At 43.0% G+C, this 16524-nt stretch overlaps 2 protein-coding genes across 45 annotated transcripts in view; one reads left to right on the top strand and one right to left on the bottom strand.

Annotated features, from left to right (window-relative positions):
• Positions 1 to 10311, top strand: part of LOC146404297 (uncharacterized) — an 85459-nt gene extending 75148 nt beyond the window's left edge. For 3 of the 7 annotated variants that reach the window (XM_085024260.1, XM_085024261.1, XM_085024268.1), the window contains 2 exons: positions 4697 to 4808; positions 7055 to 7533. The gene's annotated coding sequence lies outside the window, so the exon portion shown is untranslated. Of the gene's footprint in view, positions 1 to 4696 lie in introns of all 7 variants that reach the window. The other 4 variants (XM_085024271.1, XM_085024245.1, XM_085024272.1 and 1 more) reach the window with 3 other exon arrangements.
• Positions 1 to 16524, bottom strand: part of COL24A1 (collagen type XXIV alpha 1 chain) — a 330869-nt gene that overhangs the window by 19296 nt on the left and 295049 nt on the right. For 32 of the 38 annotated variants that reach the window (XM_085024166.1, XM_085024174.1, XM_085024180.1 and 29 more), the window contains 3 exons: positions 14548 to 14583; positions 6581 to 6616; positions 6461 to 6487 (listed from right to left, as the gene is read on the bottom strand). In XM_085024166.1, coding sequence (XP_084880292.1) covers positions 6461 to 6487; positions 6581 to 6616; positions 14548 to 14583 — 99 coding nt within the window. Of the gene's footprint in view, positions 1 to 6460; positions 6488 to 6580; positions 6711 to 14547; positions 14584 to 16524 lie in introns of all 38 variants that reach the window. The other 6 variants (XM_085024170.1, XM_085024189.1, XM_085024196.1 and 3 more) reach the window with 3 other exon arrangements.

The raw sequence follows: 16524 nt of genomic DNA, 5'->3' as shown, positions 1-16524 counted from the left end.
GATCTCCTCTAAGTAAAAACTAAGAAGAAATAGGATAGAGGAAATCACAATTCGAAAGTAATCACTTAAATAAGTCAATATACAGATCTAATAGGAAAAAGAATTGTAAAGTGATAAACACAAGGAACAGCAAAAGGATAAATCGGAAGATTTTTAAAAAGGACATAAAAATCATAAAGTGTGGGGAAGGAAAGCAAGAAAATCCAGGCTTTTTTTTATAGAATGTGTTTGAGCCTATATGACTATTAGGCTTAAAGCAAGCAGATAGAGGAAGGGGTTAACATCTTGAAAAACAGGACAACCACAAATCAAAACCAAACAATACATTCACAGAAACTAAAAAGAGAACACAAGCATAAAAGGAAATCATTCAACCAAAAAAAAATAATGAACAAGGGAGAAATAAAATCAACTGGAAAACAAGGTTTAAAATGGCAATGAATACATATTTATCAATAATTACCTTAAATGTCAATGGACTGAATGCTCCAATCAAAGACACAGAGTGGCAGATGGGATTTAAAAATAAGAGCCTACAATATGCTGCTTACAAGAGACTCACTTCAGGGCAAAGGACACATATAAACAGAGAGGGGATGGAAAAAGATATTTCATGTGAAGGGAAAAGACAGGAAGGCAGGAGTTGCTATACTCATATCAGACAAAATAGAATTTAAAAAAAAAGGCCATAAAGAGAGACAAAGAAGGACCCTATTTAATGAAAAAAGGACACATTCAAGAAAAGGATATTACATTTGTCAATATATATGCCCCTAATATAGGAGCACCCAAATATATACAACAAATACTAACATATAAAAGGAGAAATTGATGGGAATACAATAACAGTAGACTTTAACACCCTACTCACATCAATGGACAGATCCTCTCGAAAGAAAATCAGTAAGGCAACAAAGATCCTAAATGACACAATAGAAAAGCTGGACTTCATTGACATTTTTAGGACATTGCATTCAAAAAAATCAGAATGTACATTCTTTTCAAGTGCACATGGAACATTCTCAAGGATTGACCACATACTGGGGCACAAAGCTAACCTCAACAAATTTAAGAACATAGAAGTTATTTCAAGTATCTTCTCTGACCACAATGGAATGAAACTAGAAATCAAGTATGGGAAAAGAAATTAGAAAAAACTGACTACATGGAGATCAAACTAAGTGCTACTGAAAAACCAATGCATCAACAAGGAAATCAAAAGGGAAATCAAAAAATACCTCAAGACAAATGACAATGAAAACACAACCATTCAAAATCTATGGGATGCCGCAAAGGCAGTGCTTAGAGGAAAGTTCATAGTGATACAGGCTTTCCTCAAAAAAGAAAAATCTCAAATCAATAACTTAACCTACCATCTAAAAGAAAAAGAACAAACACAACCTAAAGTCAGCAGAAGGAAGGAAATCTTAAAGATCAGAGGAAATCGATAAAATAGAGATTAAAAAAAAAAAAACCCAAAAAATCAATAAAACCAAGAGCTGGTTCTTCGAAAGTGTAAACAAAATTGACAGACCTCTTGCCAGACTCACCAAGAAGAAAAAAGAAAACTCAAATGAAAAAGAAGAAATCTCAATGGATACTGCAGAAATATTAAAAAACTAAGAGAATACTGTGAATGATTATATGCCAACAAATTTGACAACCTAGAAGAAACGGACAACTTTCTAGAGACATACAGCCTTCCAAAAAGGAATCAAGAAGAAATAAATCAGTTGATCACACCCATCACTAGAAATGAAATAGAATATGTCATAAAAACGCTCCCTACAAACTAAAGTCCAGGACCAGACGGCTTTACAGGTGAATTCTACCAAATATACAAAGAAGAACTTATGCCCATCCTTAAAATTTTCCAAACGGTCAAAGAAGAAAGAATAATCCTAAAGACAATCTATGAAACCGCCAAACCCTAATACCAAAGCCAGACAAAGATACTCACAAAAAAGAAAATTATAGGCCAACATATTTGATAATTATAGACACAGAAGTTCTCAACAAAATCTTACCCAATCAAATCCAACATATAAAAAAGATCACACACTACAGCCAAGTGGGATTCATCCCAAGTTCAAAAGGATGGTTCAACATATGCAAATCAATCAACATCATACACCACATTAACAAAAGTCAAAAACCACATGATCATCTCAGTAGATGCCAAAAAAGCATTTGACAAAAATTCAGCATCCATTCATGATCAAAACTCTTACCAAAGTGGGTATAGAGGGAACATACCTTAACATAATAAAGCCATTTATTGCAAACCCACTGCCAATGTAATAGTCAACGGAGAAAAGCTAAAAGCCTTCCCACTAAAATTGGAACAAGACAAGGATGCCCACTGTCACCACTTTTATTCAACATGGTACTGGAAGTCCTAGCCACAGCAGTCAGACAAAAGAAATAAAAGGTTTCCAAAATGGAAGAGAAGAGATACAATTTTCACTCTGTGCAGATGACGGGATGCTATATATAGAAAACTGTAAGGACTCAACTCCAAAACTACTCAACCTGATCAATGAATTTAGCAGAGTAGCAGGATACAAGATTAACATTCAGAAATCAGATGCATTTCTATATACTAACAACAAAATACTAGAAAAGGAATAGAAAAATACAATGCCTTTTAAGATCACACCCCAAAAAATCAGATACCTAGGAATGAACCTGACCAAAGAAGTGAAAGTCTTGTATGCTGAGAACTATAAAAGATAAATCAAGGAAATTAAAGAGGATTCAAAGAAATGGAAAGATATTCTATGTGCCGGGGTTGGAAAAATTAATATCGTAAAAATGGCCATACTACCCAAAGCAATCTACGGATTCAGTGCAATCCCCATCTAATTTACCATGACATTTTTCACAGAACTAGAACTAACAATCCAAAAATGCATACGGAACCATAAAAGATCCAGAATTGCCAAAGCAATCCTGAGGAACAAAAACCAAGCAGGAGGCATAACTCTCCCAGACCTCAGTCAATATTACAAAGCCACAGTAATCAAGACAGTGTGGCACTGGTACCAAAACAGATATACTGACCAATGGAACAAATAGAGAACCCGGAAATAAATCCATTCACCTATGGTCAATTAATCTTTGACAAAGGAAGCAAGAACATAAAATGGGGAGAAGACAGCCTTTTCAGCAAGTATTGCTGGGAAATGTGGATAGCTGCATGCAAATCAATGAAACTAGAACACACCCTCACACCAGGCACAAAAATAAACTCAAAATGGCTGAAAGACTTAAACATAAGAAGACAACATAAAACTGGACGAGAACGTAGGCACACCATTCTCCGACATCAACCACACAAATGTTTTCTTAGGCTAGTCTCCTAAGGCAACAGAAATGATACCAAAAATAAACCAGTGGCACCTAATCAAACTTATAAGCTTTTGCACAGCAAAGGAAACCATAAAAAAAGGACAACTTGCAGAATGGGAGAAAATACTGGCAAATGACGCAACCAACAAGGGCTTAGTCTTCAAATTATCAAACAATTCATACAGCTCAAGAGCAACAAAACAACTCAATTGAAAATGGGCAGAGGACCTAAATAGTTCTCCAAAGAAGACATACAGATGGCCAATAAGCACATGAAAATATGCTCAACACCACTAATTATTAGAGAAATGCAAACCAAAACTACAACGAGGTACCATCTTACACTGGTCAGAATGGCCATCATTACCAAGTCAACAAATTACAAATGCTCGTGAGGGTGTGGAGAAAAGGGACCCTTCCTACAGTGTTGGTCAGAATGTAAACTGGAACAACCATTATGGAAAACAGCATGGAGGTACCTCAGAAAACTAAATCTAGAACTACCATATGATCCAGCAGTCCCACTCCTGGGACTATATCCAGTCAAAGCTTTCACTGGAAAAGATGTTCACGGCAGCACTGTTCACAACAGCCAAGACATGGAAACTGCAGCACTATTCACAACAGCCAAGACATGGAAACTGCAGCACTATTCACAACAGCCAAGACATGGAAACAACCTACATGTCCATCAACAGATGAGCGGATAGAGAAGATGTGCTGGTATAGACAATGGAATACTACTAAGCCAGAAAAAACCAAAAGAATGCCACTTGCAGCAACATGGATGGAACTAGAGATTCTCATACTCAGTGAAGTAAGTCAGAAAGAGAAAGACAAATGCCATGTGATATCATTTATATATGGAATCTAACATATGGCACAAAGGAACCTATCTCATGTGGTTGCCGAGGGAGTGGGATGGACTGGGAGTTTGGGGTTAGTACATGCAAACTATTGCTTTTGGAGTGGATAAGCAGTGAGGTCCTGCCATGTAGCACAGGGAACTGTATCCAATCACTTGTGAAGAAACATGATGGAGGATAATGTGAGAAAAAGAATGTGTGTGTACAGATGTATGTATAATTGGGTCACTTTGCTGTACAGCAGAAATGGACAGAATATTGTAAATCAAGTAAAATCTTAAAAAAGAAAGTAGATGAGTATGAATGAAGAAGGGAAGTGATCAGTTCCGTCCTGCAGTTACAGAGGGATGAAATTAGGAAGTGCTGTGAGAAGGTCTGATCGCTGAGTTTAGAGTAAATATGTGAGTATTTTCCCACTGTCACTTAAACTTCTACTCTGGAAGTCTTATGTTCATCACTACCCTGTCACTTTCTTACAGTGGCCTCTGCGAGTCCCAGAGAGACAGCAGAAGGAAACTGGGTTCCACTGGGTTCATACTGGCCAAGAAGGAAGACAGGAGAGAAAAAGGAGAAAACAGAAACTAATGTTAAGTGAGTACCTATAATGTGTCAAGCACGTATATTTCTCATTTAATCCTAATAATCCCTCAAACTAGGTAATCGTATCCACATTTTGCTCAGAGCAAAACCTCTCACATGCCCTGGTTCACCTTGGCCGCACAGCAGACAGACAAACCTTTTCTAAGTGAGAGGGATGTGGTGCCCCCCAAATTTAACACATGTGAAAATTTTCACTACGCACCTCTAATTTGCCAGTGATGCATGATCTTTTAGAACCTGTTCCTTCTTAGCAAGGTAGCTCTGACTTACCAGAGTCATTATAAGGTGAGAGGGCAACTGACGAGGGTTTTCCTAACCCGTGCTGTGTGAGGATCCAGGAGGAATGGAAGAACAGAGCAGTGGAGAGTAAAGAGTTTTTAAAAAGACATTCCCATTGATGGTCATGCGAGGGAAAGTTTCGGTCCCCACCAGCCAGATGGCCAGAGAGGAGGAGACGTTTAAAGACATCATAGAGAAAGGGACCTCTTGCCCCAAGGGGGCCGTCTTCCCGTGGCTTTCTGCTTGGAAGCTCTCCCCTCCCAGATGAAAAGCTGGGGGATTGAGTTCCTGACCTCCGAGAGGGGAACGCAGTGACCCACCAGCCAGAACCTTCAGAGACCCAAATGACGCCAGAACAGCAAGTGGGAATAAGAAAGGCTTAGAACACATAGGACTGGCCGTTATTTGGACAGTGTAGCCAATAGCGGATCTGCTTTAGGCAGGAGATCTGACCAAGGACCACGGTGTTGGACCGGCCGCTGCAGGAAGGGGGCGTGGGCGAGGTTGAAGGTAGGAAGGTCACCTCTTGTAGAAGCAGGAACACACAGACCACCGGGTAGGAGAGGAGATACGGGAAACCAGTCTTGGGACATCGAGGCCTGGAGATGATAGCTGATAACGAAGCACTAGAAGTGTCACCTCGAAATACAGGGCCAGCATGGAGGTCCCGTTGTGGCCCAGGGGAAATGAATCCGACTTGTATCCATGAGGATGCGGGTTTGATCCCTGGCCTCGCTCAGTGGGTTGGGGATACAGCGTTGCCGTGAGCTGTGGTGTAGGTCGCAGACACGGCTGTCCCACTTTGCTGTGGCTGTGCCGTAGGCTGGCAACTGCAGCTCCCCTTCGCTCCCTAGCCTGGAAACCTCCAGATGCTGCAAGTGCAGCCCTAAAAAGACACAGAAAAGGTAGGGGCAGCAAGTCTTGGCTTGTGATAGATCAAAAGCAACTACATGAGAAGTCCGAGGGCTTCTAGAGCCACCAGCAACTGAAGAGGATTCAAATAAAGCCTAAAAAGTGGAGAACTCTGGTTGGCAAAAAAGAACATTTGAACAAGAAGAGTTGGGACACAGAAACAGGGAGAAATGCAGGGAGTTAGTATTTTCTGAGCACTAATTATGTCTGACACTGTGCTAAGTACTTCTTGTTTAGAACTCAGATCCACCCAAGAAAGTAAGAGATACCGTCCCCATTTTAGGACAAGAAGGCTGAGGCCTGGATTCCAGGCTTTGCTGATGTTGGGAAGACTCCATGTGAGATTAACAGAAAGAACAGAGGCAGGGAATAGGGGAACCCTGTAAGAGGGCGTTAGCGGATGCTTTTAACGGTTATCTTACACTAAGATAAACAAAATCAAGAAAACTTACTCTTGGGCCCGGTGCTCCAGGTGGACCCTATAACAACAAATTTTGGAAAGTATTTAGTAACTATCTCCAACCAGACAGGCATGTAAGCATCAACAGTGAACAGAAGTAAAATAAACTCACGGGAGGCCCTGGTTTTCCTCTTGGTCCCTGGGGGCCCTGGGGGAAATGGAGATGGATGTGTTATGCTTCTGGGTTGGTACCAGGCAGCCAGGGTTCAACTCCCATCATTGCCTTTCCTGTGAGGCAAATCCTAAGATTCAAAGTGGCTTTAGTATCTTGAAGTTCTGTGTTCTTGAACTCAGCTGTCCCCCACATTCGTGAACAAACTGAACACACCTGCTCATGTTTTGTTGATATTACTAGAGACTAAATTTATCCACTTTAATAAACTTATAAATGCAACACTTTAAAACGTTAGTATTACCTAAGTATGCTTTTCCTGTCACTTCTGTCTGCCTCCACCTAACTGTCAAGAATGGAAACTTCAGTGTCCTTCATCATCGCCCTTTCCTCGGACTCCCCCGCGGTCTGGTCACCCACTACTGTGGGTTCCCCTCCTAATCCTTCTAAAATACTGCTTCCCCACCCTTGCAGCAGCTGTCCCGGTTCAGCAGATCATATGCTATGGATTGAATGTTTGTGTCTCTTCCCGCATTCATACACTTCCAGCGTGACGGTATTGAGAGGTGGCGCCTGTGTGAGTGGCAGAGTCCGTACAAGGCGGGACTCGAGAGGGAGATGTGAGGTCCCAGCAAGAAGGCGCCTCCGCAGACCAGGCAGAGGCCCCTCCTCAGAGGTGGAAGCTGGTAGCTCCTTCACCTTGGAGTTCCCAGTCTCCAGAACTATGAAAACGAAATGTTTAAGCCACTCGGTTTATGGCACTTTGGTGTAAGCGCTCTAGCTAAGGCGTCACGTTGTGCCTGGACTTGGCTTTCTGACTTTGTTCTCTCTGCTGTGCTAACTGTATTCTACTTACAAAATGGATAGCTCATCATGCCATTACTTGGTTAAAATCATTCTGTGGCTTAGTGGATACAGAATAAAGTTCTTAACAGTGAGAGCTACCATTCCCTGAGAGCTCGCGATGTGTCAAGCTGTGTGTTCACTTATCAGGAACTCGCTGCAGGTCAAGCTGTGCGCTCTGTCTACTTCACAGTTAAGAATGGACTGGCCAAGAGACCAGCAAATAAAGGGCAGATCTAGGATTAAAACCCGCGGCAGTGCGTGGAGAAGTCTAGTTCTGAGTCACTGTGCACCCCTGCCTCCCCAACACACTCTGCCCCGTCGGTCCCCAGCTACGCGTGGCCTCTGAATCGCCACGCGTGTTCTTTCACACACACACAGCCTCTGTGTGTGCTCTTTCCTTGAGCAGCAGTGCTCCTCCTTACCTTTGCTCTGTGTTTAACCCCATTCCTGTTCCAGCACTTCTTTAAAACTCTGGATCACCCTGCCGCCTTCCTCCCACACAACCCACTTCTGCATCCACAGTACGTAACACGCTGCAAAGCCCCCAGGGATCTTTAAAAATATCTTAGCTTTTCATTTTCTGGAACAGGAATAGTACCTAATGCACAGTATGTGTTCACAGACCATTAATGAATGAATAAATACTGTTAAAAGTAACTAGTATTAGTTTAGAAATCAGAATCATTAAAATACGTAAATGTGAGAAGTTACGCTGACATTTTCCAAAGTGAAACAGCAGTAATGACTTTCAGAATGCTCCAAAATTTACCTTACTTGATGGTCAACTGCATCAGTCACATTCTGAATTACGCTTAAAAAATGGCAAAGCAAAATTTATCTTCCACTGCGTTTGGACCAATGTTGACGCTATGCTTCACTTCCGTGAAGTATCTTTTGCTGCCAAAGCTGTTGATTCTGAATTACGGTGACAATGAAAACGACACAGGGTAACTTAAAAAGGACAGAGCACTTCAGCCCCATGCCTGCTGGACGTTTCTTAGTCTGCGTGGCTTATGATTACAACTTAAAGCAGACAGTGCATAAAACTTACCTCGGAAGCTGCATGGTGAGTTAAAGAAACTGCATGTAGCTGTTTAAATATACAGAGGCTCAGAGTGGAGTTTGCTGTGCAAGTTTCTCCTTTCCAGATCAACGTTGTAAAATTAAATAGTTGACATTTTATGTTTCTTAGCATATTTCTGACCTTTGCAAAAATGGGTCAGTATAAAGTAGCTGTCTTAACTCTGTGAAAAAGGATCTTGTCATAGAAAGAAGTGGCTATTTTTCCTGAGTTCACTCAGCTTGTGACCTAGGACAAGTCAGGTCACCACAAACATGGTCAAATGAAACACTTCCAACAGGACAGGGCAGAGCAGCCCCAGGGAAACAACTGCATGGACTAAGGCCCAGTAAAACAAAGTATGATTTGTCTTTTATATTCTTCTATTTAACCTACCACCAAGGAAAGGTGATTCTCTCTAGGTACCACGTAAACAGGTATCTAAAGAAGGTTCTAATACAGTTTGTAATAAAACTATGAATGTCTAGTTAAGCTCTAATGGGGAACCAAATTAACATGAACAGGTATGGTGGTTACTTGGCTGTAGTGAAAGGCCTACCTTTGAAGACAGACTCTCTCCCCATTTAACCCCAGAATTGACATATGCTCCTCCAAAGGTCACGTTTTTTTCACTAGACTTAGAAGATACTGGTAATCGCCTGTCCTTAAGCCTGCGTATGTTAGACTCTGCCTGCAGGCAGATGCCATCTCCATCTAGTTTCTCGACCTTTCCTCCCGGCTGGCTTAGGAGCGGACGGCTCCCTTTCCTCACTTGTAAACGGAGAAGCTTGCGTGGTGGGTGCTGCACAGCACCTCCGGCCTCTCCCACCAGGTGCCACCAGCAGCTCTCGCTTTTCTCCAAGATGGAATGAGTGGACTCTAGGGCGGGGGATGACGACCTGACAAGGATCCATTCAGGTGGGTCGGAATGTGGGTGGCTGGGTACGCGCCCCCCTCCTGACCCGGGTTGCTCCGAACTCGTTTTCTCTGCAAGGCACCATGATTGATGAGAAAGCACGAGAGCATGGCATCTGGGAGATCTGGGTTCCGCACCTAATTAATTAGCTGCATGTCCTTGACTGAGTTGCTGCCATTTGGATCTCAAATATCTTGACTGTAAAGTGGTAGGTTTGGTGAAGATACTCTCCAGAACTGACTTTAGAACTGGGATTTTCAAGCTTTTTGTCACCTTTCTTCCTAATGTTTTGTAACTGGAAAAAGAAGGTAGCACATGCACACAAATGGGGCGCTTTGAAGTTTGTAAGAAAATGAAAGAAGACTGTGTGCTTGAATTAAAAGTTTGATTATTTTTCATTTTAATTGTACTATAAGAACTTTAAAGAGTCATATACATGTATGCTTTAAATTCCTAATTTGTTAATATTTAGGACATATTTCCTTGTAATCCTTATAATGCTTAAACCATCCTCCCGACTTTTTTTTTTTTTTTTTTTTGTCTTTTTAGGGCTGCTCCTGTGGCATATGGAGGTTCCCAGGCTAGGGGTCTAATCAGAGCTACAGCTGCCAGCCTACGCCAGAGCCACAGTAACTCGGGATCCGAGCCTACACCAGAACTCACGGCAACGCCGGACCCTTAACCCACTGAATGAGGCCAGGGATGAACCAGCAACCTCATGGTTCCTAGTTGGATTCGTTTCCACTGCGCCAGGACGGGAATTCCCCACCCTGACTTTCAAATTGGGGGCAATCAAGAATTGTGGAACATTTAGAGGTAATTTTTGAGAACGTGTCATTGGGATGCTTCAACCTTTAACTAATTTTCATTAAACCATATGCTATTAAAATGAAGTAGCTAATCTAAAAATTCATGCTGGGATAGTTTTCCCTCCATTTTTCTCTACTTCTCTGGCTCTCGGTTACATGTTTCAAATTCTGACATTTTACTAAAATCCCTTTCAGATAATGGACAGCAGGGTATCGATTCGACAGAAAGTTAAATTTTCTTTTTGCCAACTGTATCCCAGTACTTCTGGTAGTCGTCTTCTCTTTAAATATCATTCATGTTCTCAGAGTGTTTGGGGGTCTGTGAATATCAGGAGCCTTTTATAACCTTTTAAGAAGCATGTGTCACTGACATGAGAGTCGTGGAGTGGGAGTGCCACACGCCCTCCACTAGGGAGTCTTCTCAGGATGTCACGAAACTGGCTCATAGAGTCTGTATGAGTCTATTCATGGAACAAGTACAGGAGAAAGGAAGCTGTTCTTATCCAGCAGTACAGAAACAGCTCTCCGTGGCGGTGAAGACGCCTTGGGATCGTTACCGTAGTTGACAATATTAAACTGTAGGAGATAGCAAAGCTTCCTAACCAAGAAATCCAAATTGCTGTAGGGTACACTTTTAATATACATTTTTATTTATTTATTTATTTTGTCTTTTTGCCATTTCCTTGGGCCGCTCCCGCGGCATATGGACGTTTCCAGGCTAGGAGTGGAATCGGAGCTGCAGCTGCCAGCCTACGCCAGAGCCACAGCAACACAGGATCCAAGCCACCGAGCAAGGCCGGGGATCGAACCTGCAACCTTATGGTTCCTAGTCAGATTCATTAACTACTGAGCCAGACGGGAACTCCCTATATGCATTTTTATCTATTTGTCCCAATACAACAGATTCTGGCTAATAAAATTCATTCCAAAATGCCTCATGTACTGGTGTTATTTGAGGCCAGCCTTCCTGAGGATTTCATATTCTAAAACCAGGGGCTAGTGAGGAGTCTCTAGCCAGTCAATTATTTAAACGGTTCCCTTTAAGAAAACAAAAGCGTAGCACATACTGACAAAGTCCCAATGAGAGTGTAAGAAATGTTACTGAACTTTTCCATGGGATGGAAGCAGCAAAAGGCTTAATGGAAGGTTTTCTGGGTGGATTTAACTGCAGATGGTCTCTAGGGATTAAAAGATTACTTTTATAAAGTTCCTTAAATTCATAATGGAATCAAAGGAAAAGAAGAGATAAAAAGATATTTAGTACCAGTTATTCAACAATAAAGGCAGAAGAAGCTAATGCTAAAGTGCCAGTTAACCCTACTTTTCAGCAGTGAGTTGTATTCCTACACTAAAACCCACAGAGCAAAAGACTAAGCAGAATGTTAATTCAGGAAATGCTACTTTACCAGCTAGAGCTGGACGCAGTTGTTAACTTTTTAATTTTAGGGAACGGCGTTTAGTAATTTATCAGTTCACTTCTCAGACACTACCTACTGCACCGATGGTTTGATTCTGGACCCTGATAAGCAGTGTGTCAACGTTCCCTGCTCTCATGAAGTTTATATTCTAGGAGAGGAGACAGAACACAAATGACTTCAAACAGTGCTGCTGTCTGACTCCCAGGGCGTGGAGCGCAGAGGACTTAGCTCTCACTCCGAGTGCAAGGAGTCGTCACAAGGAGGTTTTAAGAGGGAGTGCGAGTCGGTTAGCTCTGACCGTCACCACAGTTGTCTAGTTGCTGTGCAGAGGCGGTCCTGCAGTGGGAAGAGCAGGAGCGGAGAAGGCAGGGGTGCAGGGGAGACCCCCAGGGTGACACACAGGGCATCAGGGTGCCGGTGACAAAGGTGAGGGAGGGGATTCTGGAACCAGCCTCTACATTAAAGGACTCTTCCATAGGCTCCGTGTCTTCGTTCTTTTATTTCGGGGGGGAGTGGGGGGGGGAAGGCTATTTTATGTAGAATCATAGACTCTTAGAGCTGGAAGGGACTTTTTTTTTCTTTGTAGGGCTGCACTTGCAGCATATGGAGGTTCCCAGGCTAGGGGTCGAATGGGAGCTACAGCTGCCGGCCTCACCACAGGTTACGGCAACTCAGGATCCTTAACCCACTGAGCGGGGCCAGGGATCGAACCCACACCCTCACAGATACTAGTCGGATCCTTTCCGCTGAGCCATGATGGGAACTCCTGGAAGGGACTTGGAAGCCGTATATTCTAACTCCCTACTCAGTGCAGGAAAACCAGTGCAGCAGCTCAGAGAGACGGTCGTTAGGGTTCTAGCGAGAGGTTCACCACCTCACAAAACCGTCATTTTAATGCAGTTCATCATCACATTAGCTCCTCATATTGGCTGACATTCAGCTCATCATTCCAGCCATTTAGTCAAGAGGAATTTGTTTTGTGATGACTATGCACCAGGTACTGTGTTAGGCTGGGGATCAGATCTATTTCGGGTCCTCATGAGAGCTAAGCGTGGAAATTTAAAAATTCAAGAAATCATTTACATTTTATCCTCTAGAGTTACTCACTGTACACATTCTCTCTTCCTTTCAAATAGTTAAGGACAACTATCATGTCCTAATTCCTCTAACCTTCTTGAACTCATTCACCAATAACTGATTAAATATTTATTGAATACCAGCTGTAAGATCGGCAACGTCTTCAGTGGTGGGGATACAGCATTAAAGCAAATACCAGATGAACTGTCTGTGTCACGGAGCCTCCATCCTAGTGAGGGAGATGCGATAAGCAGCCTGCCGAGCAGGTGTGCAGTTGGAGGGCTGTCAGGCACCGGTTTAGGAGAGAGGGGATCTTGGGCAGCTGGAGCCACTGCTGCTGCTCACGGGCTGCTCTGAGTGATCCTCTGGCATAAGAGGCTATTTAAAGACTAAGAAGAGCTGCTGGGCCTTGGACCAGGTCCCGGGTACCGGGTGGGTGTTATGTCCGTGGTTGGCAGCCGGGTGAGGCTGAGACCTCAGGTCTGCCTTGAGCAAAAGGTACCTTCAACTGCAATCTCAAAATGAGGAGGAACCACAGCGAAAAAGAACCGGACAAGAAAAAGCAGGTGCAAGACGCTGGAAGGGAGTGAAGAGAGAGCAAAAAGAACGAGAGAGAGGGATGGTGGGGAGCCTAGATCCACCACCGACCCGAGAAAGCCCTTCTCCGCCTGCTTTAATGGTATTCACCTGCGCCCCCAGGAGCGGCCTGGCCAGTGTGGCTCTCTGCTTCCTTCCGCATGCCATCTTGCCATCAGGGCGACCCACGACTGTCGGCACAGTCCACTGACTTTGTAACTCATCTGAGCTGCTGAACTTTTGCACATGAGATGCTTGCGACAGTCACCATCAAAGGTACTGGCGGTTTCCTAAAGCTAACGGAGCTTCTGCTCTAGTTCCAGAGCTTGGAGAGGGTGGGTCAGGGAGGCAGCGGGAGGCAGGACGGAAACGGAAACCCGGCCAACTCCAAGCCTCTCTGCGTTTCTTTGCCTTTCCCACTCCTCCTGGGGAATACAGCTCCACTGCGCACCTGCGCCCTTGCTTCCTGCTACGGAAAGGCTGCTGAGAAAACACGAATTGCTGCCTGTTAAACGCATCTGTTTTAATGCCTTTCGAGGTGGCTTCGGCTATCTGAAAGCCACCTAAGTGCCCTTCGCCAGCAGACGGATGTACGCAGTTTACTTACGCTGAGCCCCAGGCACACCCACGGTGACAAGCGCAACTCGCAGCGGTGGCCCCCTCGCATCACGGCCTGATCAGGCCCCTGCCACCATCCTCTCTCCCCACCTTGGCCGCAAGCCCTCATCTCACTCCTCGCCCGCCCTCCGCTCACTGCCGCTGGGCAACGGCCCCTTCACAAGGCAGCTTTAACTCGGGTGAACCGACATCCTGGCAAAGTGGGAAGCTGCCCTTCAGTCCCGACCCCCCTGCGCCGCTGTGCCTGCCCTCCTCCCCTGTCTCCTGCTGGACTTGGCTTTGCTCCTGTGCCAAGGCCCTCGGGGGCGACGGCACCTGCCCAGGGCGGCACGGAGCTGGTGCCCGGCCGCTGGAGAGGGTCACGGCTCTGCTCCCGATGCCCGACAAGGCAACGCCTCCGCCTCGCACGGTGGTCTGGAGAGAACAGGCCGGCAGGTTCTGCAGCGTATTTAGGGCTTGTTCGGTTTCACTGCCAGAGACCATGCAGGTTAGTTCTCTTTCCTAAACTCTGTAAGTTTATTTTCATTCTCCAGCGATCAGAGGCCCAATAATGACTGCCCCCCGCCCCCAAAAAGAAGACCTTGCTTCCACGGAGCTTAAAACTTAGTTGTAAGTGATTTTGTAACCACAAATTTAGTTAAACTCACCGTTTCACCTCTAGAGCCTTTTTCACCTCTGGGTCCCTGAAAGAAAAAAAATACTAGTGTTGTTGATAGTTTTTTATCACATGTAGTTGGGGCTGAAACATGATAACTTATACTGGTTTTTTTTTTTTTCCCATCTAGCAAGACTTGTTCAGTTAAATGTGTATAAATTATTGTTTCCTTTTCCTAAATTAAAGAAAAACAAATACAATCTATTGATTCATCATGTCTTAGTGCCACTTAAAGTGAGACAGGGTTATGTCACTTAGTCCTTAACTAAGTCAGAACAGCGGGTGTGACAATCAACTGGGACGTGATTCAGAAAAGAGAACAGGGTAGCTCTTCTGGCGTCTGTCTCCCTCAGCCTTGACCCCTTATCTCCCAGCGTAGTTCCCTCCCTCTCTTTTTCTTCTCCTTCTTCTGAGTTATTTCCCACAAATTCTGATATGCTGTAACATCTTCATTCAGCTCAAAACATTTTCTAACTTTCTCTGAGACACCCTCTCTTTGGTCCATGAATCATTTAGAAGTGTGGGGTTTAATTTTCCTATTCTCTCTCTAGTTTATAGAAATTTTAGTTTAATTCCATTGTGGCCAAAGAATATATCTTACATGACTTCAGTTCTTTTAAGTTTAGTAAAATTTGTTTTATGGCTCAAATACGGTTTCTTTTAGTGACTGTTCCCTGTGCGCTTGAAACCTGACCAGCACGTGAATTTGCTGTTGTCGGAAGGACGTACTGTTTTTCATGTTCATTGCTGTGGAAATTATATTTGTATTTTTTATTAAAAATAATACTACTCATATTTTCTATAACCTGAATTTGTACCTTCAAATTTGAATGTTTTTCTATATCAACCCACAATTCCCATAATGCTTACTAATGTTTAATAAACTATGACAGTATTTTAAATAAATACACTATTAGATTTTTTCTAATTTTTGTCAATATAACTCTGTGATAAATATCCCGTGCTTTTTAAAATTTGTGGTAAAAACTGTCCTCCAGGATGTCTGCTGAAATTGCATATTCACACCTGTAATAGAGCCGGTGTATGTTTCTTCTGAGAGATGCCAGGTACTGTCAGTTTCTATTTGTCTTGTGGCTAAAAATATCATCTCATTATTTTTTCACATTTATATTACTTCTTTTGTGTTTCCTATCTTGCCCTTAACTCACTTTACATTAGGATATTAACTTTAAAAGGCTGACCTCTAGGATACCATTACAGACCTTTCTAGCCAGATCCTTACGCGCTGCACCAGGCCAGGGATGGCACCCACACTGCCACAGAGACAATGCTGGATTTCAACCTGCTCTGCCACAGAGGGAGCGCCGTCTTCACCCTTTTTTCTAACAAGACACTGGCAAATGTACTTGCATGTGTACAGGGTGATGGGTCATATTTTATAATGTTGGTGGTTGATATATGCTCTTCCATGAGTCACTTTTTTACACTTGAAAATACCTCCTGAAACAATGGCAAGTTAGCCTAACTAGATACAACTCATTCTTTTAATACTTGCATAATATTCCACGAAATTACTATATCACAGTTTACTCAAGCATCCCTTATAGATGAACATTCGTGTGATTTTATACGTTTTTGCCAATAAAAACAGTACTATGAAAAAAATTTTTGTAAAATTTAGCATACAAAATTTAAAAATTTTCAAGTATTCAAATATATTTTCTGTTCTTTTATAGATTTCAGATTTCCTAGCTTACATGATAGTTCTCTCCAACACTTAAGGGTATACTTTAGTCTTCTAGATAATTTTTCTAAGATTTTTAATTGTTCTTTTTTTTAACTATTAAAGTCTAAAAATTCATTGGGGATTTTTAAAAAATTTTGGGTGAAATAGGTTTCCAATTTCTTACAGCAGTAGTGGGACTAAAAGGAGTTCCAATCCCAGTCACTGGTGCTGGAATGGGTGTGTGGCTAATCAACAGACATGAGAAAAAATATAATGGGAGAC

This window comes from Sus scrofa, chromosome 4 (assembly GCF_054392235.1).
Source record: "Sus scrofa isolate SSC_HxYL_T2T_F1_AM1 chromosome 4, Sscrofa_HxYL_maternal_Yorkshire_Landrace_v2.0, whole genome shotgun sequence".
NCBI lineage: Eukaryota > Metazoa > Chordata > Mammalia > Artiodactyla > Suidae > Sus > Sus scrofa.
This window is presented reverse-complemented; position numbering and strand designations above follow the sequence as displayed.